Source organism: Pagrus pagrus (assembly GCF_965226575.1).
Source record: "Pagrus pagrus genome assembly, chromosome: 5".
NCBI lineage: Eukaryota > Metazoa > Chordata > Actinopteri > Spariformes > Sparidae > Pagrus > Pagrus pagrus.
Genome location: NC_140189.1, coordinates 31,146,182 through 31,173,472, shown reverse-complemented (window position 1 = coordinate 31,173,472; position 27,291 = coordinate 31,146,182). Strand labels below are relative to the sequence as shown.

The window sequence follows — 27,291 nt, the reverse complement described above, 5'->3', positions numbered from 1 at the left end:
CACTCACACACGCGTGCACAAAACACTCATTTTCAGAATTTAGCATGTTGTGCTGTCTCAGAGCTTTCATTTCATTTTCGCATAATGCTGTACATGAAAGGGATTACCGGAGCACTAACATTGTGAATACATCAACAAGCACATAAACTGAGTGCAAAGAATAATATGAATAATGCACACCTGAAAGAAATATCTGCTCTTATGGCTCTATATGAGCCTTTGAAGTCAAGATGGGGGACACATTTTATAGCTAACTAAGCCCTAGTGGATTTGGAAGAAAAGAAAGGCTCTGAACCTGGGTCACTAGTGATCTGAGCCTCTAATGGGTTAACTTGTTCCTGCCAAAGAAGGAAATGGGAGGGGATTTGCACCCAGACGTCACTGGTGAAAGAGAAACTAAAAGTAGAGACGTACGGAGACACATGTTCTAACTTTTCTTCACAGATCTGACGGATTTTACAAACCTACAAACCAGGTAAAGTTGCCATTTATCATGTTTGCAGCCTTGCCTTTAGTGTGTATTAGTGCTTCTCAGTGATTTTAAACACAGACAAACATGAATCTGGATCCACTTTATACTGCTCTAACTTCTTTTCTTATTTCACTTTGAATTCCATAGGCATGGCTAGAAGAGCTAGTCTAGATATGCTTGAGAATTTTTCTTGTTCCATCTGTCTGGATGTGTTCACTAAACCTGTGTCGATTCCCTGTGGGCACAACTTCTGTCGGGATTGCATCACAAAGCACTGGGACAACAGCTCTGTATTAAAATGCCCACTGTGCACAGAGGTAATCCTCAACAGACCAGAGCTCCGGGTTAACACATTAGTTGATGATATGGCCACAAAGGTCAAGAATTCTGCTCAAGAAAAATCTCGTGGCCCCCCCGAACAAGCAGGAAATGGGAATGTGCTCTGTTGTATGTGCGCACAGCCATCAACAGCCATCAAGTCCTGCTTGGTGTGTTTACAGTCTTACTGTGAAAAACATCTGCAGCCTCATCAGACAAAGTCAGCCTTGAAGAAACACAAGCTGATCGACCCGGTGGAGGACCTAGAGAGCAGGTTATGCAAGAAGCATGACGAGCCTTTGGAGCTGTTTTGCAGGGCAGATCAAGTGTTTATATGCACTTCCTGTAAAGACAGCGACCATAAAACGCATGCGATAGTCAGCCTGGAAGAGGAGGCTGATATTAGGAAGGACACGCTGGGAAAACAAAGGACAGACATGAATCAGATGATCCAGGCACGTCAGCAGAAAATTCAGGAGGTTCAAGAAACAGTGGATGCCAGTGGAAATAATGCAGCGAAGGCTCTGACATACAGCGTGCGTGTGATGACTGCTGTGGTGGACTACATCAATAGAAGCAAAGCTGAGCTCACTGAGGTCATCAAGACGAAGCAGGCAGAAACTGAAGCAGAAGCAGAAGTCATCATTAAAGAACTGAGGGGAGAAATTGTGCAAATAGAGCAGACCAACTTGCAGCTTAATCAGGTCTCACTCAAGAATGACGCCTTTACATTCCTTGAGAATGTCCTCCCTCTGACCATCACTCTGCCACAGGTTAAGGACTGGTCCGATCTGACTCTTAACAGCGACCAGTTTACCGTGCAGGACGTCTTGACCAAGCTAGAAAAAACAGTGGTGGGAGAAATAAGAATGCTGTGTGATCCCGACTTGAAAAAAATGCAGCGTCATGCTGTGGATGTGACTCTGGATCCTGACACAGCATACCCATCTCTCATTGTTTCTGAGGATGGTAAACAAGTCACACACGGAGACAGAAAGAGGAATCTCCCAAACAAACCACAGAGGTTTGATCATGTCCTGAATGTCCTTGCAAAGGAGGGTTTCTCCTCAGGAAAGTTTTACTATGAGGTCCAGGTGAAAGACAAGACAGAGTGGGATTTAGGAGTTGCACGCCAGTCCATCAACCGGAAGGGCGATATAAGAATCAGCCCCAGCAATGGATACTGGACTATTTGGCTGAGAAAAGGAAATGAGTTCACAGCAAATGCCGGCCCTGCCATCAGGCTCAATGTAAGGGAGATGCCTCAAAAGGTCGGGGTGTATGTCGATTATGAGGAGGGTCACGTTGCCTTCTATGACGTGGACACCCGGGCTCTCATCTACTCCTTCACCGGATGTAAATTCGCCGAGGAGCTCTTTCCCTTCTTCAGCCCCTGCGCTAATGACAGCGGCAAAAACTCAGCCCCCTTGATCATCACTCCAGTCAAAAACAACAGCTGATTTCTGTTGTTGTTTGTGTGAGAGGAACAACACAGGATGAGGGACTTGGAGAGAGATCACAATAGTAGAAGGCTGTTTGTATCTGTGAGACTCCAGCGTGTGATTCGGTTTCTCCCATCCATCAGTGTCAGCGCTTTTGTGTCACTCTGTGCCGCCTGTCACAGATCTCAGAAGCTCCATGCAGCCATTGGGACATCACTTCACACACACATACTAAATCTTTAAGTTCTGGACATTAATTTTAATACTTGAAAGCTATTCTTGCCTGCCAACATGGCCGAACCAATACCGAAGGTGGGTCACGTAGGATTTGCAAATATTTTATAGCCTTTCTTCTGTGCTGCTTGGAGTGACATACTGTATATCAGGTCTGTTTACTTATGACATGATGGATGGATTTGATAGCTGTAGCAGTCAGAAATAACTACTACTGTGTTTAAAAATAATATTTAACCTACTGTACATGTGATACACCTCAAGACAGAAAATCTCAAGGTGACCCCCACTGTACAACCTGCAATAGAAAATAAATCAGCATTCTGGTGCAATAACTTAGCAGCACACTTGAAATATTAATGAAAGTACTCGTATTATTCAGCACTGGATATGAATTGTTTGCTCCATAATTAATGTTATTCAGTTAAAAGTGTAGTTATTGACTGGATGAGTCACAAATGCAGGAACCTGTGGGCAAATAATGCAATGTACTAATTAAAATAAGCCGAACCTGCACAGTTCAGGCTTTCCGAGTTCAAATGCAGCAAGTCTGTGTGATTAAGAGAGGCTAAACCAACTGTTTATTGAGAAGAGCCAATTAAGGCCTATCTGTCAGCTGATGTTTTTTTGTCAAAATGAAAGGTGTCAGTAAGTGCCTCAAATTGACATATCTTTATGTTCAATTGTCAGAGATTTCTAGCAGCCATAGTGTTTCTGATGGGAAGCATTTTGTCGAATTTGGAGGACTTTGTTGTGAGATTGTTATAATATATATATATAATATATATTATATGTGATAAAAACATATTAAGGAGACGTGAAGACTAAAACTGGTAGTAACGATAAGATGCCTGGCAAAAGAGTGTGTGGAGCTGCTGGTAAAGAAACTTTGTACTGTATCTCTGTTATATCTATCAATAACAATCAGTTGTTTTCCTTTGATTATCATGCATTTTCATAATAGCAATGTCAAGTCAAAGACGACCATGTAAACCGGGGATCAAAGACATCATTTTAAGGAGGGATCTAGTTATTCAAATGTGAAGATCGACTGCCCTGCTGAGAAGTATCTGATGTCCACTGTGTGATGTTTTACTGAAATGCAATAAAGTTGATTTGGGATTGCAAACAGCAATCTCCTTGATTTCTTAATCTTGCTCACATGCTTGATAAACCCTCAGAACATCCTAAGAAATCCTGCCACTAGAAAAAGACCCTGAACGACGAATTACTTCAATATGCAATTAAAGTGCATCTGTCACGTCTGTCTGCAGAATAAAAGCAGAAATTAGAGCCTCTCTTGACAGCCTGAGATACCCACAACATACACTTAGCAATTTTGTAGCCTCCACTCACAAAATAATCCATTACGTTTTTCTCTCCTGGGTGATTTAAAAAATAATACTAATTCTGCCTTTCACAAATGTTGGGATGAGATTTTAATGATTTGACATAGATAATTACATGCCATGTCTAAAAACAGGTTATCTGCAAAATCGGGTTAGAAATGTGCAGGTGTGGAATGAATACAAAGCTTGGCTTCATGTCGCACAAACATAGGTTTGTTTTACTGCTCACAGTCAGTGGTGGAAAACCTTTTCATATATTTTTAAGTAAAGTAGCAATAACATGCTACAAAAGTGGATCCAAAATCGTATTTAAGCAAGAATTTGGAATTACTAACATCTCCAACGTGCAGTATCAAACAGCATGTTACTGATATTATCAGTTATTACTGATGGATTCGTGTGTAAGCAGCAGCCTTTTCAGGGTGGAGCTGAAACACAATATCAGTGAAATAAATATGGTAGAGTAAAAGTACAACACTTCAGTAAACTTAGGGTTAGGGTCACAAACATAAAACATTTGCTATGTTATGTTCTAAAGCACAAAAATAATCCTACGTGAAGGTATGTTGTGTCTGTGCGTGTAGTTCAGCCGTGCCCCCGTCCATGTTCAGACCTACAGACCTGCAGCTCTAAAGCTCCCCGAGGAGAGGCACATCAGGTGGGCTAGGGCATTTACTTGTAGCAGCATCATCAGGCAGAAACTTATGTCAGGTGATGATGACTTTGACCACAATTTGATTTTTTGGTTTTGAATACATAAGAAACATTACTGGGAAGCTGCAGAATGATTTTTTTTTTTTTCTTAATGGACATGCTCTTTAGATCTACCCAAAATAGTGAACAGTTCAAGTCAGCCTTCCACAAAATGCTTTTAAGTGGTCTGACAAAGGTCAATGTGCCAGAGACTACTTTTTCAGTGTTGAAATGGCACTTTCATAGCTGAAAGTAGAGTTTCCTGCTTAATCATCCAACAGTGGATGAATGAACTGCTTTAAAACGCCTCAAAATGTGGTTTAGATGAATAGCAGTATTTGAAATGTGGCTGCAATTTAAAACTTCCATGGAAACTCATTATAAAGTGTGCTTATATACACATTTTAGTTCTGTCAAGCAACCTTTCCAGTTTGAAAGCAGTCCTTGAGTGTGCACTGTGTGGCTCAAGTTCAATAATAGAGGTGCCGATTTGTGAAGCTAACCAGGAACACATCACATGTTACTGCTATTGATCCGGTCAATGAGTGAAGTCATGCTCCTCCAACACACCGGCAGCTCTTTTACCACTCATTCCGCTCACCTTCTTTTGTTTAACCACAACAGACCTGCAGAGAGAAGGCCATCCCGGACTGCTGTGAAATGCTGATACCAATAAAAAAAAGGATAATTCAGGCGGTTTGTGAGGGGACCCTGAGGCGGTCTTTGTTATGCATTGTTTGAAAAGAGACGCTGTGAGGAGAAGTGCAAGAGTGAATAATGAGTAGTGTAGTATCCACCTTCTGCATAAATGAACCACAAAGTGTTTGCAACTGAACAGGTGATAATGTGTGAGTCGTGAACCCAACGACGCAAAGCTTTCCATTTAAGTGTGCGTGGCACCTTTGTTAATTACTTTCCAGCTATTACAATGTTTACAATTCAAACTATTTTCTCACTTAATACAAAGGATGATTACTCTTGATGTTGCGTGGTTAAAATAAACTTCTAGAGACAATTATGTCTTCATTCAGCTGATTTCACTACAGTAGTCTTTATTACCTGCAGTCTGTTAATCAGTCGCTTTATAGGTTGGATATTCTTTCCTGCCTCGAAGTTAAGCCCTGATATATGCAGACAGCATAAGATGAAATTAACATATATATTAGATATTTTTTAAATATATTGCTTGATACGTTTTTAGCCATGTTAGCAGCGAGGCTCTAGGGATGGTACTGTATTGTCAACCAATCAGTTCACAGCTTGGTTCAAGCAGATTGCCTTGAAATTTTATATTAACGCTTCCTTGAGAGTAAATCCTAATGGCTTTGGTGATCAACTGATTTCTCCTCCAGCAATACCATGAAATAGACACTTGTTGATGACAACTGTTGGATAAATTGGTATCTAGGATGAATTGTAACAACTTCAGTGATCCCTTACCTTTTCATCTAGCACCATCATCAGGTCAAAATTTAAAAAATGTCGAATACTTGATGAGCAATTATCTCCAAAACTAACGACATTCCCATCAGACACAGTTATTTTGTTTTTGGAGCTAATTGGCAAATGTTAGCATGCTAATATACTAAAATAAGGAGGCAAATACAGTGTACAATACATGCTGAACATCAGCACGTTAGCATTGTCACTGTGAGGATATTAACATGCAAACATTAGCATTTAGCTGAAATGACAACTTTTAGGATAAGTTCATCCACAAATGAAAATTCAGTCATTATCTACTAAACGCCATGCTGATGGGGACTCGGGTGAAGTTTCCACATAACATCTCCAGAGCTTCACAGCAAGACAGCGTTGCCGCATTCTCCTAAACAAATAAAATATATGTGTACTTGAAAAACAACATATAATGGCCCCATACAAGCTCCTGAAGCCCCAAGATCCCAAAGTAATTCACAAAGATGTTGTTTACACCATTTTGTAAGCCAAAATCATCACACCCTGTCTGAATCTTGAACATGCACCAAGGGTGTAAAAAACTTTTTTTTAAATACATTTGTGATCTCATGACTTCTGGAGACTTGGATTACGTGGGTTGAGCTGTATGGAGCCATTTCTTGTTGTTGTTGTTGTTGTTGTTGTTGTTGTTGTTGTTGACAATGCTGCACAGCTATTTTGCTGTGAAGCTCCAGAAATGTTTTGTGGACTAGACAGATTGTGTGTAGATAATGACTGAATTTTCATTTTTTGGTAAACTACCAGTCAACACCCCCTGGTGTAACAGCAATTTTTGAACCTCTCAGGCGAAGAGCAGTTTATAAACTCTAAGTCTGTATTACTTTTATCCCAAACGGATGTTGGGATGATTGTCACACTCTCTGAGTACATTGGTCTGGGTAATTACACTGACTTAATGAATGACAGTATGTGGAAAATACAAGTGCATCATGTGGTGCGAGTGTGTGTGTGAGTCTGTGTTACTGCAGGCGCACATGCCTTTGTCCTACAGTATGTGTATCTAATGAAGTGCCAAATGTAATGAGATAAATCTATCCATTAGGGTCCCTTAACGAGACTAAATCCACATGGCTGCTAATGAGTCGGTGCTCCATCAGTCGTCCTCGGAGAGCCAGAGGACCTGACTAAAGCTGGAGACGACCCGAAGCCAGACAGAATCAGACCCTCTAAGCCAGTAAATCCACAGCTCCAGCTGTTGAAGACCTTCATCATTTAGCTACTGGCCCTTCAGGGAATGACTTCGAGTTAGCAAGCAGCTACAACTGATAGACACCAGAGTCATAGTCGGCACAGGGAAACACTACTCATCTGTAATCATTGATCTGCCATTACTGGGCCATACTCATTAGCCTGATGGAACAATGCTCAGTAGATTTCTGTTGTTACTGGGCTATTATTAGCTCTCCAGCTACTGCTGTGCTAAACATGTGTTCTCTACACAGGCGCTACATGCTGTGCAACAACATGTGGCTAATGTAACAGCATCGGGCTGAAAGAACTTCTCAAGGAACGGGTGTTATGCAAATAGTAAAAGCACTCAATTGAAATTCTTTGCTTCAAAAGCTTCTTTTCGTCAAGGGGCGTATTATGCAGTGAACGAGTTCATGTACATTTATCACTGTCTGACAAGACCTGATGCTGTGTATTGACCTTGCAAGTGGAAACTGAGGAAAGAGAAAAGGAAAAGAGGGAAAAGCAGAATTGGCCAGTAAAAACACCAGAAACCATTTATGTACTGGGAGTATTTCAGTTTGAAAGCTGCTGTAGTGAACTGGTAGCAAAGTACAAGCACAGCACAGCAGCACAAAGGGATACTGGATATTAAAATAAGACAAGCTCTGCTAGCTTGTCTACAAGGATTGACAACTACCAGTGCAACGCCAGCTTTAATAGACAACTGCCAGTGTTGTATGATAGCAGTCAGTCCGACTAGGGCGTCATGTTGTGTATAAACAATACTCGTGGGTTCCACCAATAAAATACTTCTTGAGCCGCATTCCTACAGGTCTGTTTTATGATGGTGTTTTCATTAGCTTAATTACCGTGCAGTTATAAATAACACCAACTGAGATCTGGCCTCCTTAATTTTTAATCATGTTTATTCCTGTTTTTTAAACAAGACAGGAGTCTATGGCCATGCCAGAGGCTCTGTGAGGCTGTTCTCAAGTACAGCTGTGCTTTGGACTGAGGTTGGGGAAAAAAAGTCAAACTGGTTTGATGTATGACCTCAGACTCCACCACACCAGTGATATTGAATTTCACCACTAGATGTCGTCTGAGTCTGAGCCGCTCGCAAGAGGAACACAATGAGAGCCCATGATTTAGAGTGCAGCAGCAGTACAGTCCATCAGGGCAACTGCTACACATTTTCATGACTCGCTACGATTCTACTTAACTTGTCTTCTTCTGAAGTCGGACATCGAAATGATAAATAAAATAATCAAAACGAGGCTTCGTACGGCAGGCTACAATTACAGCGTGTAACAAATTTGTATTGACATCTCTAGGCCAATAGCATGGTTAGAAATAGAAATAACTTTTGCTATCCACTTGCTCGATTAATTGGCAGTAAAATGAGCAGTAGAATAGTTGAACATGAATACTACCGATTGTTGCAGCTTCGCGAAAAAGCATAAACACAACAACCCTCTAATCCAGATTTTACAATAGAAAAAAAAGGTTTGGTACTGTGCATCCAAGTCAACCAGGAGTTTTGCAGAGTACAGCAGGATCACACATAACGTATGAGTTGCAATTTTGGTGAAAATCAAACATAAAAGTAATGCACTACTCAATATTTGCATTAGGAGGGTTGTTTTATTTTCATATCTGTGATTCTGGCCATTTTGTTCTATACAGCAGACTCCATTATAGGTCAACTAACCGTGCCTTACAATAAATACACATGATATCCACTTCTTTGATGTTGTGTTTCACAAAATCAAATTTATGGCCAGCTGTTTCAAGACTTGCATCATACACACATACATGAATCTTAATAGGAAGACATCGAGCCACCTTAACACTTAAAGGTTTTCCTCAAAGCTGTGAGTAACTGCGGCAGGCGGTGCCATGATGATAGTAGTGCTCTTACGCTGCATTAATGGCACCTTTATTGTCATAGTGTTCATAACTTGACAGAGAGGAGAAATAATGGATTGCTGACTTTGCGCTCTATCTCTAAGATGCAAGGAAAAAAAGTGGGTGGCTTTTCCAGTGACAGATCAGATTTGTGCTCCACAAAGGCTTTGATCTTAAGGCTTTCTGACAGGCTTTAATCTGAGCAGACCACACACACACAAACATGCACACACACACACGTATTTCCATTGAAGCCACAATATACAAAATGGACTTAATTTACTTCCAGCTGTCTGTGGTTTTGAGAGTACAGCAACAATGCTGAAGTGAATTCTGACACTGTGGTTGATAAATAATGAGAAAGTGTCGTCAAAAAAGGGAAAATAAAATGTGAAGACCACGCTATGCTCATCTGTTTTCCTACAAATTGTGGTGAGTCATACGGTACTGTAACTCCGGGACTCTGCTTTCTATGCCCATTGAAGCTGTTGTCACGAAGATTGCTTTTATAAATGTGGCTTATGCACCCATTCTTTTAGTTATTCTCACTGGGTTTGTTGCGGCAGGTGTACGTCTCCTCCAATTTATATTTCTGAACAAAGGAGGGACAGAATGTATAAAGAGGAGGACCTTTCTTAGGAAAACAAACAGAGAAAATGATAAAAACTGGGAGGAAGCTGATCTTACTCATCTTCAAGCACTCATGGTTGTATTATCTGAGTGTGGCGAAGAGAAAATAGCAGCACCTGGATGCAGTAAAGCAACCTCAATGTGGGAAGAATTGATTTAAGTCCGACAAATGTAACTCAACTCTGGCAGAAACACGTAACGTGAACATGGTGTTATCATGCTACATATTATTAGACAGGGTTTGCTGTATTGTCCACATGCCCACTGCTTTGTACTATAACATAAAACATGTACTTCCTGTGAACCCATGCTAAAAGAAACGCCCCATGACCCCAAACATATTTACGTAACTCGTGACTCAAGTTACATTTATGTATCCTCCTCCCCTCTGTTTCCTCATTTATGTTTCTGTGTGTAAACAATCTGCTGTAACATCCTCTGCATTATGCTACGTATGGCTTCCCCTGCTGCAGCATAATGAACAAGATGAGATCTTCTCAACATGAGATCTGCCTCCAGACTCTAATTGGCATCTTTTATTGCACCAGCTGATTCAACTAAATGACAAAATTGGCTTTTTGCAAAACACACAAAGAGCCACATACAGTGAGTAGGAGACGTAATACAGACGACAAGTTTGAATGAAATAATGTTGATGATCTGAAGGGATCGCACTGAGGTCAACACTTTTGTTGACTGGGGAGACAACACTGTTTACCTTACATAATTGGTAACACTAGCCAGCAGCGAGACTGAAATAAAGAGGGTTCACATCCCACTTCTACCCATGTGGACCACCTTATCTCTGCCTCTGGGAATAAAATCTGAAATAGCACAAAGACCACACAGATATTGTCTTCGATGGAGTTGTTGGTGACTGTCTCTGGCAGGAGAAAAATGAGCCATTTAGCTGGCCAGTGCAGGTTTTCACAGGCCGGTGTTGGACTAGAAGCTCCGTCAGTGACTTAGTGCTGCCCTGCAAGTGCTGATATTAGTTAATTTGGCGCCCCTGTGTATCTGTGCCAGATTGTAAATCCAGACCAATTAGTGTCACCCCGACAGATGAGAACATGAAGCAACACCTTTCTGTCTTAAGGGCCCTCTTCTTTCTACTACTCATAATGCAATTAATTAGAAAGCCCTTCTTTAATTAGACAGCACACTGGACCTGATTAAAATTAGGCTTATTGTGTGAGCGTTTGCATGTTACACACACACTCACACACACAAGCAGCGACTACAGTGTGAGCATGTGGACACAAAGACAACACTACAGTATTTTGGGGCAGTGTGCATGAGGGAGCTGAAGGCACATGAGTTTTTTTGATTGGCGGGACTGTTGGCATGGTGAGGAGCGGGCAGATGTGAAATCTCCACTGTGCAGCTTCCTGGTTTTAGCCGTGTGACCTCCAAACAGTCCAGACAAGAAGAGCCGCGGGCTACAGCAAAGCTAATCAAAAACAGCAAAGACCAAACAAGGCTACCTCTTTCAGACTGTCTCAAAATAACAGGATTATAGTTTATCTCTCACCAGCAGTTATTTGATGCCGGTAGCATTTAAATTACATTCCATCTGGAAACATCCAGCCAGACAAAGTGAGCAACTGTAATTCCAGGTAGTGCCTCTGTAGCACAACACACAGTAGCACTGGAGCATTACTCCAAACCGAGAGAGGGCCGTCTCTTTATGCTGTGTCATACTGTAGCGAGATGGTATTGTCAGTACCTGCAGGCAGAGTGATTCTTTTCCTCTTCTTGCCATTTTCAGCAGAGTTTTCCAGGGAAGGGTGCTCGCTCACCAGCGGCCCGTTTGAGCTGCTGAAGAGGAGAGGGTCGCTGTTGGTTGTTGGGTCAAAGGGCAGAGCGTTGAGCCCTAAAAAATTACAGCAGGAACCAGGTCAGACGAGACAACATAGCAGTATGTTGTTAACAATATTTAAATATTTTACTTTAGAATAGCTGCTTCAAAATCATTTTGATGGTACAGTGTGATGGGGGAGAATGGATGTTTTCTGGTTTTCCCTCTGGTGTCCTGATGAATCTATCACTTTACTTTTGTCTCAGGTGGAGGCTAACTGCTGCTAACTGTAGCTGCTGTTAGCTAGTTAGCTCAGTTAGCAGTGCAGCTAGCTTGTTACAATGACATTCAAGTATTCATATATTTTTTTGCCATGTAATACTAGAGGTCACACATATAACGAAACACATTCTTTGGTCACTGTTATCTCTTAAAGTTAATGTTTCTGAAATAACTTGCAAATATCTGATTAAAGGTCAACATTCACCTAACAGTAATGTCCCAAAAAATCCTAAAAACATGAAAGAAATAATGAACAACACAGAAAAGAACAACTTAAAAAACGAAAATGCCAAAGAGGCTCTGAATCCCACTAATGTATTTCTATCCTGGGACGCTGGGCCTGAGTTTCTAGATCTTACCTCAAATGTATTATTAATGTGGGCAGACCGTCTACACACACACACACACACACACACACACACACAGACGTATTGTGACTCACCAAAATATGAAAGAGTTTGGACTTTAATGCAAATCAACCAAATCTGCCTAATGGTTTAGAGACCGTCTTCTGTCCTACAAATATTTCATATTTGTATCTGCTCATCTTCTTATTATCCTGTGTTCCCTTAACAGACTGAAGAGTCAGACACACAATGCAGCTATTATCGAAGTCACATCCTCGACTAATCGACACAACAATAATGCAGAAGTTATTTACAAACCCCAAGGAATGACACGTAAATATGATCCAAAACATCTGCTCTTATTGAGTACATAGGAAATATATGCTTGTTTGTTCATACAGACAACAGTCCCGTACTAATGTGAAATATACATAAAAACCCAGAAACACCTGATTCTGCATGTGTGTGTTTTCTGAGGAATAAATAAATCCTCCTCTCTCAGGTCCTGTCGGCTTTACTGAGCCCTCACAAGGGGATGAGACGCAGTTTCATGTATCAGACTCAGTCCTGTTAATCTCAAAATGTGCTTTTCGTTGTTTTGTGTTTGTTTTGGTCCAGTGCATTTACCTGTGTGTTTGTGAGACGGTGACTGAATGTTGTCCCTGACAGACTTCAGACATTATAATTTTGGCAATGATTAGACGGATGATGCATCTTTGCATTTTTAATATAAGAATTTACATAACTGATTTGATTGTGGCATTGTCATGAAAGGTCAAAATTATCTATTCAAATGTGATCTATCTCTAGGCCTCATTATTTTCTGTTATTGTTGTTGATAACATACAAATACAGGTGAAAAAACATTTGCAGCATTTACGTTGAGTTGACTCGTTTATTACTTTTGGGTACGTGCTTGGAGGGTCAAATGATCAGCAGCTAATTTGCTCTTTCCTCCCAATTTTCCTCTTCACTGTCTTAACAAACTCACTTCCAGAGCTTTAATTGTCACAATAGAAGCTCATTTACTGTAACTGCTGTCAACAGTAGTTCCTCTCAGGACACATCCGGTTGGACACGTTAATTTTCACCCCTTGTCAGGCGCGATATTATGACGTGTGTTGAATGACGCTGGCTTGTTAATTCTTTGCCATCGTTCAGTCGCCACAGAGATTAAAAGAGACCTGAGTGAAAGACTTTGAAGAAGTAACCACCTCCGCCTGATCAGTACTGGACTTGTTTTTGTTATCAAGTTTGCGTCATGGTTGGTTCCACGTTCAAGACTTTTCTTCTGGAGCCTTTTATACATTTATATTTTGCTGCAAACGCGGCAACATATCGTTGCCCCCCCACCACCACCACTTCAGATTCATTCTTCAGTCATGCTGCATGCACTCACAGTTGTATTTGTCCAATTATGAACAGAAATATATGCTAAAATCGTGCTCTGCAAAAATTAGCCTAAAGGCATGTTTTAGTCTGTATGTTTGTGTTCTATGTTTATTCTTGCTCTGTTCAGTTCAGTCCTCTGCACCGTTTTCTCTTTCCCCTCGTCGGTGTTGCTAATGCACATCAGGATGCACAGATAGTTGCCTGCAGATGCTGACATGAGATTGGCTTCATGCATTTATGGATGCAGCCCAGCCTCTAAATCACTGTTATGTCTCATTCCATATATTGGACAAGACCAGGCCTATAATGTGTTTACAAGAGATTTTAATAGCCGCCTTCATTCAGCTGAGTCTCTTCCCCATTCACTATTAGACAAGGACAGATGGATCCTCTCTCAGCATGCTCGTTCACCGGTCTGTCTCTGTGTTTCACTGTGTTTCTGTGGGTTTCTCCTTTATGTAGCATGTTTTAATGTAGATGGATCCATCTATCTATCTATCTATCTATCTATCTATCTATCTATCTATCTATTCTAGGTTTTGTGCTTGTGCATTTTCTGCTGGCAGACTCTCTGAATAGTTTCAGAAACAGTAGTAAAGCTTTTCCTTTGGTCTTCTTCAGTTGGTCTTCTAAAGCTAAAAGTCACAGTGAAGTCATATTTCTTCATTTGGGGAGAATAAAGACAACAATCACAACGTATTATGAGGGAGTACCACAGCACAGTCTCGGGACTCAACCGCAGGTGTGTTTTTCCAATTTTGTTTTTGCAATTTAGGGGACAAAACAAACAAGCATATTGTTGTCACAGCACAAAATAATCTGGAAAGGGGTCTGGAACAGAATGTAGCTGAGCGGGACTAAGTACCAAGTAGACTGGCAACAAGGTTCAATACTGGCCACTCAGCTCCAGCAGATCATTTTAAAGGCTACAGACTACAGTTTCCTGATGGGCTAAAAGGCCAGTCCAGCCAAAACTTAAAAACTGTTCACATCTGTGAGTAGGTCCTAAATCACAAACCCACACAACCTAAAATATGTACACACAAAACTTGAAAAATGCTTAGAGTTCACATTATGTCCCTCTTTACGCTGAAATAACTCACTGACACTGCTATCACCATGCTATCTGTTTGTAATGGTGCAGTTTGTGTCAAATAATGTACTAATGTCATTAAAGTTATTCCAGAAAACAAAGATGCAATTGCATTTATTGTAGGCAACATCTTAGTAGCTACAGTAAATGTGTTTTCTGTTCCCTGTTAAGCCTCGTTGTTGTTCTGACTGTTTTGTTTTTTTTAAAAATACATACATAGATACATGTGGGTATTATATTATTCAACATGAGGTATCCAACTATGTAACTCAATACAAAACTCGCCTTTAATTCTGTTGACATTTTTATTGGGATGTTTATGTCACAGTTGTACTTCATCAAGGTTTTAAGGCAAATAATATTATTATCTGTGAATGTTTGGATTATTTTCTTCAAGGGGCTGGGTGGAACGTCTGTGTTGTGCTGGAAGCTGGTTGTATGTTTATGTTAGCGGACTCCATTTCTAAACTAACGATAGCTACTGTTGCTCTTTGTTAGCGGAGCGGAGAGAGGCACTGAGATGAGGCACTCAAGAATGTGCATATAAAGTCTCATCCTTTGGACTGTTGCCGAGAATCCAACCCGAGTCCTTCACAAAGAAATCCACAGTCCAGCGGCATTAAACAAATCATCCACAGGCTTGTAGAGGCAACCGAGAGAGGGGCAAAAAATAGTGATTAATACATGTTCATTGCTTCAAAATTGTGACTTGGAGTCCCTTTAATTAATTGTATTCATTTGTCGTGTTGACTCCAATGTACACTCCTGTAACACTGTTGAAGATCAATGTAGCAGAGGCATTGTCTTTTTTATTCGACACATTCCCCTTCCTTGTCACACCTTGGTGCCTACATTACCCACAACGCAACTTGACTGCTGACAGTCTGACTGCCGAGTCAAAGATTCAGGTGTGTTTTGAAAGTAGCGCAGACTGTAGCCTCGAGCCACTAGCCTCAAGCAGAGATGAGGTCTGCTAACCTGTTTTTTTTCAAACACCACAACCCGGGATTCTTTTTCATTTTCAGCCTGCCGCATCAACTTATTGATCAGTTTATCAGATTTCACACAGCTCCCTCCAGAGCCACAAACAGCTTTAATCAGCTTCTTTCACAAATGCAGTAGAACTGCCCAAGACCTCTAAGCAGACTTTGATGTGTGAAAATCGTGAGTTTTCCTATTAATTGTTGCTGATTAATTTCCTGTTGACAAACTTAATGTTCTCTGTTAGTGTAGATGCTAAAAGATTTCATAAAAGGGGGATAGCAAACTAAAGAAAAGGGATTTGGTGAATTGAAGACATCCATATGTGCTCCTCCTCCAACCAAAGCCACAAAACAAACAAAAAAACACTTTTTGGGGGATTTGAGATAAGAGGTAGTCTCAGCAGGCAGGCAAGTGAATTTTTCTGCCAAAATGATGAACCACAATTGTAGCACGCCACCTGATGCATATTAACACCATCGAAGCTGCGTCACTCGAGTTCGCATTCAGCGCATAAATGTACAAATTATTAGAAAATAACAAATGAAAGTGCCACCTTCACCATCACCTTAGAGCAATGCAGAGTCTGTGACGCCAAAACATGTTTACCGTCAGCCCTCCTCCTGTAAACACAGTTCTTCAAATTGACTCTGTTGCTTCCCTTTTTAGAATACAAAGTCCTTATCAAAACCGTCCTCTGACAGAACATGTGAATACTAATGCATATATTCACGCATGATGGGCCTGCAGCTGTATTTCTCCCCAAAAAGTCCTCTACCTCTCTGCTGTCTGTGTAACGCAACTGTCTGGGGTTACATCAAACACACCTACGCACACCCTTTGACACACTGCATCAGTCTGTCTTCCCCGAGATGTCTGCAGCCCATCAACATCCATCTGTCTGGGACTTCTCTCTCTCGCTCGCTCTCTCTGTCTCTGGTGCCACATGACAGACCGAGCGAAGTGTCAGTTCATCTTCTGTTGCTGATTTGATATTGCTGCTGTCAGTCAACAGGCTGATCTTTGTCAACTTTTTTATCTGAGACATAAAATGCACAAAAAGGGAAACGCAAGGGCCAAAAGATCACAGTTTGTGAAGGAGAGAAAGGAAGACATAGTCGGATGCTGCAAGAAATTTGGGGCCTCAAAACATGTTCTCATCCTGATGTGACTGACATCAAACAGCAACCACTTGCTACTCTAAACTATCTATGGAAAGTTGTGAGTGTTTATTTAACCCACTGGCTGTAAACTCTAGCATGTTTGTGCTTATGTTTGTCACTAAGCTACGATCTGTATCTCTTCTCTCCATCTGTGTCCATGCAGATGGATGTGTGCTTTTTTTTTCTCCAAATGCCTTAATCTGAGTTGCCAACAGTGCAAGGCAGTGCCACTATGATTACAAATAGTCTAAAGGGGGAGGGGTTGTGATGGTATACAGCCAGACCCAACAGAAACATTTGTGCAGTAGAATTATCTGCAATTCACCGTTTTTAGCAGCGTTGGTTCCAATCCAAGTATTTTAACACCACATGAAGTATTATGAACAAAGTTATATTGCTGACTACAAAAGACAAGCTGACATTGAATAATGTATTTGATGAATAATTTTCATTTACATTCAGAAGGCTTTCACATCCAACACTTATCTTTTGCTGTTGAACGTTCACTTAAAGCCGCTCTAATCAATACCTTGATATAAATAATGGATCAAATGTGAAAGGGGTTGCTCGCAGTGGCAAACCCACAAAGACTTTTAGCATATTGTAGCTAATTGTTTGGGTTTTCCCTGTCTGCAACTTGACTATTTTGGCTTACTCTCTCTGGTTTCAGCAGCTTCGTTTCCAGCTGCAACAGGCAGCTGTGTTTTTCAGCAAATAAACACGGTAAAATCCCACTACACTACCTGCCCAACACTGAAAAGCTGACAGACAGACAAACACAAGTCTGTTTTATGACTGTCCGTCTGTCTGACCAAAACAGAGAGTGAATATTGGAAATCCGTCAGGTAGACACAATAATAATGTTGCTTCATATCTGCACCATGTGTGAATAAGTTACTTTTTGGTGACCCATTTGCCTCCATCATTATCTTTGTAAGGATAAGTCAATATTGTGTTTTAATTGTGTTTTAAATTAATTCAGATTTAACTAAACCACTTTAGTTTAGTCTCTTTCACTGTCACAATCTGCCAGATTGAGAGTGAGGTGGTGGGGCTAGGGGTGATCTCTGCTACTATTCTTACTGTTATGAGATCATCTTATTCTGTTAATTTATACAGTATTTACTTTAAAAAGCAATATTCTTATCTGTATAATGATTTTTATGAGAAAAAAAATCACAATCTGAAGAAAAGAAACACATCAAATGAAAGTCTGACAATGTGAAACGAACATTTCAGAATATTAAATGAAACCTGAAAAAGGGAAACGAGAATCTTACGAGACAAACTGGAATGTATTCAGCGAGAAATTGCGTCCTTGAGTCTACGTGCATGAGTCCATATCAGCTTTGCACATCTGGACGCTGAATTCCCATCTGCGTTCAAACTGCTCCAACTGTATCAGCACTATAGTTCTGCATGCAAGCAGAAATACTAGTACTAGCCAAATATGATGACCCTTTTCTCAACCGACAGAGTACATTGTATCAGTCAATCAACAGCACATTAATCTGCAAAAAGTTTTATAAACATCCGAGGTACCATTCATCTGCTGTAACCACTAATCTGAGTCTAAGTGATGGTGGTTGCAGGATAAAAAAGGCAGCTCAGACATCCATCTCCCTAACCTGCACCTCCTCGGGGACCCCTAGTCTTTCCAGGGCCAGATGGGATAAGTAATCCCTCAAGCATGCTCCAGGACTGCCCCAGGGCGTCTGCCCAGTTGGACAGACCTCTAAAGGGAGGTGTCCAGCAGGCATCCTTATCCGATGCCTGACCCAGCTCAAGTGACTCCTTTCAACTTGGAGGAGCATCAAAATTAGCCCCCGTTTCAGCTGTCTCAGCTCCTTTGAGCCCAGCCACCGTACAAAGGAAGCTCACTTCGACTGCCTGTATGAGCAGCCTCATTCTTCCGGTCACTGCCTAAAGCTTGTGACCATAAGTAACTCAAGATCTTTGGCTTCAAGCTCAGCTCTCTCTCCACACAGAGGGACACTCCTGTACAGTCTGAAACCACCACCTCAAGACTCAGAGATACTTGAACTCCTTCACAACTATCTCAGTGAGGAGTCCAGGATTTTGTTTGGCAGAGTATAACTGCCTCAGACTTGATGGTGCAGAGGACTCTTATCGCAGCTGCTTCACACTCAGCTGCAAACCATCCCAGTGTTGGCTCATCACGAGTCAATGAAGCCAGAGGAGCCACATCATCCACAAAAAGCAGGAGCCACACACTTCACCACCTGCCTGTGCTCTTCTTAGTTATTTTTCAAGCAAAAAATGCCAAACATTATATTAGTTTTCTAATTCTAGTATGTTCTGCTCTTCCATCTTTTATACCATTGTAAACAGATTTTCTTTTGCTGTCTTTGGACAGTTGTTGGGAATATAAATAGCCGCCTTAAGGCTCTCAAACTTCTGACATGTTATGAAAAAATGATTCACCTGGAAGTCAAAACAAAATAATTGGCAGAATAATCTATAATTTAAAAAAGAATCAGTTGCAGCCTTGATAAGAAATACTTCTGTCCAAACAAAGTTATATCTGGTATCCAGGATGCCATCGTGATGAACTGATTTTTTTTTATTACTCTGACAATTAAATTGGGACACAATGTCCCACTGTACTCACTTCAGGGATCTGCAACCATGAAGTGGCTTATTTCAATCAGAAGCTTTTCCAAAACTTGGAACTGAGTGTTGTTTATCAAGGCAGCACTGCAACATGCTGAAGGAACCAGTGTCAGCTCATTAAAGTAATAAATTAGGTTCTCTTTCTTCCGTTCTCCTTGTTAAAATAATCTATAACTCTACAGTGTAGCATTTCTTTGGAGTACATTAGCTGTGGATGGTTGAATCTTGTTATGAACATGTGAGCATGTTTAACAGCAGAAACTTGGCACCAGGTGAAGTCATGCATCTGGAAGTTCAAGAGAGAGAGAGGGTTGGTGGTGGTAAGTGGTTTAGCCAGCCATGAAAAAATACTGGTAGACTACTGTGTGTTCATCCATCTGAAGCAGATAAAGGTCCACTCCCAGAGACATAAAATATTTACACACAGTTGAGTGCCTTTGATTTGTTCTTTGATTCGTTACTTTCCGTAGAACCACTATTCTCATTTGTCCATGCAGCTGCGAGGATTTGACTACTATGACGATAGAAAATATCGAGGACAATGGGGGAATTTTGAATAAATGCATGAACTAGGACTTCTCTGCACTGGCGTTTAAATATATGAGATAGAACATGCTTTTATGCTGCCCCGATCCTCATAAATATCCATCATGAATCCATTTAAACCTAGTTCAATCACTACATACATCATGGTGGTGATGTAGGCCCAAAGATAATTAGAGGTACATAGAGGCACATATCAGGAATGGATGCGGGGAGAAAAGAGCTGTCAACATAAACTGCTTCAACGCTTGATTTTACAGTATTTCTCTGGTGAAAATATTGAATAATGCACAACAGCGGGCGCATATCCTCTCAAATCAACTAACCTTTCTCCAGCTGCTTTTATCCTTGAAGGAGTCATTTGTATTTGCAAGGTTAAAGCTTGTATTTGGCCTTTGTAGTGCGGTTAATACGTGCTCTTTATTGTTTGAAAATACAGACACTATGTCGTTGCCTATTATCAGTCTATGTTCTACTCACATACTTCACCATTATGAAAACTGCTCTTAAAAAGAACCCAGTGAACTCTCGTCTACTTGCTAACATCAAAATGAAGGTTACAATAAAGTCGACAGTAAACATACTTTTTGAGCACAGCAGAAGTCATACAACTTTAAAACTCATTAATTAGAAATTCACGTCATTGTATATCTAGAGGCAGACATGTTTATTTGTATTTCATAAAAGGGGGATATAATAACAGCATATTACCTTTAGACTCCCTAAGCACGGAGACATGACACTTAATTTCAGTCCTATATTAGAAATACATTAACATGTTTCAGGTCATCTTTTATGAGCAAATCGTCTGAAGGCTACTATTTGCAATTAGTTCCTCTGAGGGGTCATAACCTTTAATAGAGGGGCAGAAATGAATCTCAGCCGCCTGTGACCTTTCTGTCATCAGTTGAATTAGCTGCTTCCTGCCCACTGAACAAAGATATCCAGGCTTAGGGTGACAGAGCCAATGACAGTCATGCTTTTTACAAAAATTATATCGGTCATTGAGGCCATAAGTCACACTCGGTCTCAGCTGAGGGTTCATGGTGCGATGTGACCACTCACATTAATCTACTGGCTGATAACCCATTTCCAGGTTGGCTGCTATTGGTCATCTTCAAGTGACACATTTCTGGTTGTGTCACGCACGACGGTAGCTTCGAGATTAGCTTCCTGTCACCAGCAGCAGCAGCAGCTTTGTTCCCATTTCTGGAAGTCTGCCCATGAAACTGAGTCATAAGACCTCTAAGAGTCTCTAGGTGAGAAGGCCTACTGATATAAGTCAACCACTTGACTTCTATTCATAGCCTGCAGTGTCCGGCTCGACAGCACAACATTGTTTTGCAAGTGCTTGGCTGTAAAATAGGAGATGATGGGTGATAGATGATAATGTGTCTGACTGATTCGGCTTAGCAATAGCTGCTTCGGCCCACTGGACGCGAGAGGCATTCTCATAAGGATATTAACCAGGCTTTTCACTTGGTGTTTAAGTATTTTTAGCAGCAGAAACAATAACAAGGGCAAATTTATACAGTAAACAAAACAAAAACATTGTTATTATCATGGACCCGTTTCTAGAAATTTAAAATCGCAGTAATGACCTGGCCAAAAAACATCCTTTATTTCCAAAACAAAGTGGAGTTCTTTGAAAAAAAAAAAGGGTTTCTTTAATGCCTCATGAATTTATGTCCTCACAGACCCTCAGTCCGCCAATGTGCTGTCTAAAAAAAAAACACCTCTAATGAATCTATGTGTCGTTTAGGCTCCAGATGTACAAATGCAACCAGATGGACAGCTTTCATCCAGGGGATCCCAGCACAGCGAGCTACTTACTGCGTGCCACAACCAATGAGGACATGTGAAAGAATATTTATCAATAGTTTCTCACTCTGCCCACACAACATCTGCCTCCAGTGAAGACATGAAAGGCTCATACACTCAGCAAACGCAGACATTCAACAAATAAACAGGATGGAAAAACCGAGTTACAGCGAATATAGCTGAAAAAGCTATAAAGTAGCAGCTATAAACCCGCCTGTCTTTTTTACTTTTAGGAGAGATTTACAGCCATGACTGCGGAAAAGAAAGTGGAGTTTATGACGTGGTGGAATGAGCTGACTTGGAGATTAGTACCACAGCTTCTCCAGGTGATTTCTGACCTTCATCATTACTGCTTATAGCGGCTGTGCCAGCAACCCAGTGGCACAATGTACTCAAGCAATTTAAACATACAGTTCCCTGTTATTCCCTCGGGGAAACAACGTACTCAGCCCACAATGTGTCGAAGTGAAGTCGTTTAAAAACTTAAAGCTGCTGCAGCACTATCTTTATATTAACAATGGACCAAATGACTATGTGTAGTGTGAAAGTGGTACATCATAGAGATAAAAACCATTGATAAACATTCAGGTTTTACTGCCCACAACTCTGTTGTTTGGGTTTTCCGATCACCATTTTCATCAGGATTGATTTCAGAAGCCGCAGGCAGCTGAACCAGAGACAATATCAGAGGAGACAAACCACTGAGAGCATTTTGAATAGAAAAGTCTGTAATGCCAGAGATGACGGTTGTATGACACATATCCCGCCTCTTCCTCCCCTAAAAGTCAATCATGCACTTCATCACAGCTAAATGGTAAACATACTGTATCCATCTCTCATATCTAAAAGGCACTGGAAAGGAGGATATCACGTTAATGCACAGGATTACTAAGAAAGATGAGGTTATTCTAACAGTGAACATTAAACTTGTAGTTGATTTTGTGCTCTGGTCGCTGACCTAACGGTGTCACATCACTCTGGACTGAGCCATAAATGAAGTTGATGTCATGAAACCGTGCATACAAGTAACAGGAGTATAACCTGAAGGGGCAAAACCTTATTTTGGTCTGGTCTTGTTAGCAGAAATACTAAGTGTCCCTGTGCGTTGCCAAGGTGGCTGCCGAGTGGCGAGACTTGCCTAGAAGGACGCTGGCTGTTATTACGGATTGCGAATTAATGCAGTTTTAAGTTCATAACTCCCTAAAAACTTGGTATTTTACCCCGGTGCAGCACCTTATGTGCTGTGTCACACAGACTGCTGTGTGCCTGATGTGCGTTCTCATCAGCTCTCATTTGCATCTTGTCATTTGTAACTTCAAACAGAGCTGATTTTTTATTTTGTGTGATCCTCACTGATATATTTCATACTTTACAAATATTTTTTGAGGTTTGCTTAACAGCACCAAGTCAAAAATTGTGCACAGTGCCATGAAGGCTCAAAGAACTGGCGATGCACAGTAGGGTATCCATGGTGACACCGTAACCCGTGGTGATAGGTATCTGTTGGCAATTGTACCAGCTGCTGTTGTTCAGTTTGACTGTTTCCAGAGAGATCTGAATGCAGAAAAACTCGAGATCTCAGCAGCGCCAGCTGTCAATTCTATGCTGTACACACACAGTGAGGCTGCATGAGAGACATTACACACACAGTTGCTCTCGTACACACAGACCTACACACACTTGAGCATGCAACAAAGCACGCTGAGACACACAAGTGCACACAGGCATACATAAACAAAAAACACACACCTACGAGCTCCTCTTTGTTGTGTCTGTATCACACTCGGCCACATGCACTTTTGCATGCAACAGTGAAAACAGCCACAGTAGTGACGACTTATCAAATCGCCACCTTCGTGTAAATAATAGGCTTAAAGGAGACAGTGAAACCACTCTGCCTGCTTTTCTATAAACTGTGCTTTGTGTGGACTGTTTGTTAACATTCTTGTACAAAGAGGCCAGTTGCAGATTTTATGGTATCGGGCCGTTTATTGAGACAGCAAGAGCTGTGTGAATGAGATTGCTGGTGTGAGACTGTCTCATTTGTACAGCTTTAGCAGAAGTAAAGAGAGCAGCGAGAACTAGAAAATTCTGAAAAGGCTTCTGTTTTCATTGACAACATAACATGAAACCTACTCACTCTTCTGTGCTGCGGAGATACTGAACATAAATAGGGCAGAAAAACACGGGAAGAAAGCATTACCTTACCAACAAAACTGAAAATAGATGCCTAATGATTTAATCCAACACCGCATGGAATTCTTATGAATCTTTCATAAACTCATTAATGAAGGTTAATGAAAATGCAAGCTGCCAAGAAAACATCGTTTTAGTGTCAGGTCTTGGCATAATGTAATAAATTCCCAGCTGAGAGAGTGACATTTAAAATTGAGGCTTCTTTCACAAAATATCACTACGTGTCCTATTCAGAGAATATGATTTTAACTTTAAGTATTACTCAGATAAAAACATTTTTGGCTACTCATACCACTTCCCTACTGACATTTCACATTTATAAGGTCACTTTCTGTTTGATATTTTACATAACGCATGCAGGTTTTCAAATGTCTTAGTACTTCATTCTCATGCTCTGGACACAAGCTTTTGTTGTGAATTCACAATGAGTCCACCTTGATAACGTCTCTCTATTCACAGCTCTACCACAGGCTCTGTTTGGTTTTTGTGAAGCAAACGATGCATGCAAACACGCATTCACTGCGACACAAATGTGGAATATACTCTTAAACTACATACCTTCCTAAAAATATCAAAGTTCATTTGATTTATTTTCTATCTCCCCTTCATCATTAGGTATCTCCTGTCCATCCACATGGGCTCATGTTTACTTATAGGTTGAACAAGAGCGCAGTGCATTCGGGCCAGAATCATGTCATCAGTATTCATTACATCGGTGACAAGGAGAAAATTCCTTCTCACCCCCCTTCTGTCATTCCCCCAGGCCTCAGGGAATCCACTGAAGGTTAATTTATTTAAATCCTCCATCCACTCATCTCTATTCCATTAAACTCTACTAATAAATCTTTGGTTTGCCATGTAATCTGTTTTCTACTGTCAGAGGCCCAAGCCTCAGCTGTATTTTGCACACATGCTTGTGGATGTGCGCACAAAGATAACACGGCAGCAGATAAGGTCATGTAAAAATCAGTAGATGTCATGTTCTTTCGAGTGTCTGTGTGTGAGAGAGAGAGTGTGTGGAGACATGTGTGAAACTGTTCACAGACGTCTGCCCTTTGAATGTGGCCAAAAAGCCTGGTTTAATTAATCTAAGTGCAGCTCATGGTGGGGGGCAATAAAATCAAGAGCCCTCTCAGAGCCATGTGCTGCTCTGGTGTCCCAAAGGTCCTGTAAAGCCTCAGCCTATGGTCTGAAACAAAATTTCCCATCTGCCCTCTCCTGTTTTTATCCTATAATAAAGAATATGGTCATACCTCTCTGGTCATGATGGCAACTATTAGTCTGAGGTACAAGGGGACCTTGGCTATATGGACAAGCACTGTATCATTATTACAGCATGTCATGTCAGCGTTACAACAGATGCTGTTATGATAATGACTGTTAAAAGGCTCAGCTGTTGGTTTAATAGTGGGTGAAGCCATTTGCAGTCTGTTGGAGAGGACGTCTCATTGAAGTCAATGTGGTTTTTGTGTTCAAGAGGGTTCGTTAATGAGAGTTACGACCAGGAAACTGGCTCCGAAGGGACTCAACACTGGTCGAGAGGGTCACTGCACCTTCTGATGTGTTTGAGTGTACACATGTAATGCCAAATTCAGACTGTACAATGTCAGCATGATAATATCCTGACTATTGACTCTTAGGCCTAACTCTTACATTTTCTACAAAACTGCACCGGGTTAAAGGACTTTCTCTCACTTCAACAAGTCTCGAAATAAAATACTATCACTAGACAGAGCTTTTTTGTACAAATAACATCCAACTGAACATGAATTGCAGTATATACCACTTTATTTAGCATGTTGTGAGCTATTTTATTGAGTGACGTTGTGATGTTAGTGAATTTAAGTTCCCTCGACAAGCATTTGCACTGTCTATACTAAGCTAAAAACGGCTGACCTGATTCAGACAACACAGATTTCCTGTTGTTACTTTGCATTTATAACCCTCCACCATAATGTTTTACTTTTCTAAAAGAAAAGAAGTGCAAACGATCTATCTAGCAACACACCTTGTTGTCAACTCAAGTAACATCGATGTCTCTGCTCCACTTCGTGTCTGTCTGGACCAGCAGTGAAACACACAGACAGGCGGCCCAGGAGTAGAGAAAGGTGTTAGAAAACACATATACTGTATGTAGATTATGTTAATAACATAAAATATTCAGATTCTCTCTTTCAGTCTGGGCTGGAAGAACCGTTGGGGGAGGGGGACATGTGTGTAAATCTGATTGGCACAGAAGTGACATTTTCTTAAGTTTCTAGTCAAGAAGAAGTGAATGTGTGAGTATCCACATTATTTTTATTCAGAATTATCTTAATTAGATGCTCTCTAAGGGCAAACAGTGCTGCTGGAACAATGCTTGCTTCGCACCAATAAATTGTTTTATACTCCTCCTCATAGTAACACAGTGAGTCAGACAGAGACAGAAGTCATGGCCATGTTACAATGGAAAGCTGATACTGACCCTGTGGACCCTACTGACACGTATGATGTGAACACATTAGAGTTCAGATCTATTTCTCAGTGACACATGAAGTCTTTCTCTTCTGTTTTAAAGTCCATGCTCCGAGCGTTTTTAAAATGCTGGGCTCATTCGCAGTACTTTCCAGTCCAGCAAAAATGTCACCCAAAGATGTGAAATATCCACTCTGAAACCTAGCTACACAGACCAAAAAAAGCAAAGCTAGCACAAAATACTAGAATTACCATGTCGCTCATATTACCCACTATACATGTAACACTACCTCTGAGTTTTCTTTTTTCTCTCTCTCGTTCTTCCTTTGTTGCTGTGTTAACTGTTTTCTCTTGCATCAGTTTCTCGCGCATCAGCTGTACAGCATCGATGCCTTTTTCATCATCTGAAAACATCAATGTAATTTAAAATATAATGGATTTTTTTATGCTGACATTGGACACTTTAGAAATCGAAAATTACTTCCACATAGTGTCACTAAGATCTCCATCATATCAAACAAATCATATTCTAATACTGATGCAGGTGTTTTGGCTGATTACGCCTCTTCTCAGGACTGAGCGGGCATGTATAAATCATGCTTGATTGATATCTTTCTTATTCCAGTGTCATCCTTGTAAAACTTGACTTACATGTCATGGTACCGGATTTATGAGGCCAATGTCAATGTCGATATTTGACACAAAATATTAGATTACAAGATTTTTGAGAGTTTCACTGACAAAATTACTTTAATGATTCATCTTTTATCAAATGTGTTCCGATGAATTTTCTGTCGATCTGAACGATTTATTTGGGTGATAAGAAACACAAAAATATATAAAACATTTCAGATAAGGGTCCCTTAAATCTGCTTATCAAAGATATGTG

The 27,291-nt window shown here is 40.7% G+C and overlaps 2 protein-coding genes across 4 annotated transcripts in view; one reads left to right on the top strand and one right to left on the bottom strand.

Moving 5' to 3' along the window:
- LOC311256874 (ecto-NOX disulfide-thiol exchanger 2-like) overlaps window positions 1-27,291 on the bottom strand; it is a 166,231-nt gene that overhangs the window by 108,452 nt on the left and 30,488 nt on the right. For 2 of the 3 annotated variants that reach the window (XM_084352268.1, XM_084352269.1), the window contains exon 2: window positions 11,425-11,571. The exons of the other annotated variant lie outside the window; for it this stretch is intronic. In XM_084352268.1, coding sequence (XP_084208394.1) covers window positions 11,425-11,571 — 147 coding nt within the window. The remainder of the gene's footprint in view (window positions 1-11,424; window positions 11,572-27,291) is intronic. 3 annotated transcript variants of the gene reach the window in all.
- On the top strand, window positions 414-3,547 carry LOC311256875 (E3 ubiquitin-protein ligase TRIM21-like). The gene is made up of 2 exons (XM_084352271.1): window positions 414-475; window positions 620-3,547. Exon 2 carries the CDS (start codon window positions 622-624, stop codon window positions 2,248-2,250), a length of 1,629 nt encoding a protein of 542 aa, XP_084208397.1. The 5' UTR covers window positions 414-475; window positions 620-621; the 3' UTR covers window positions 2,251-3,547.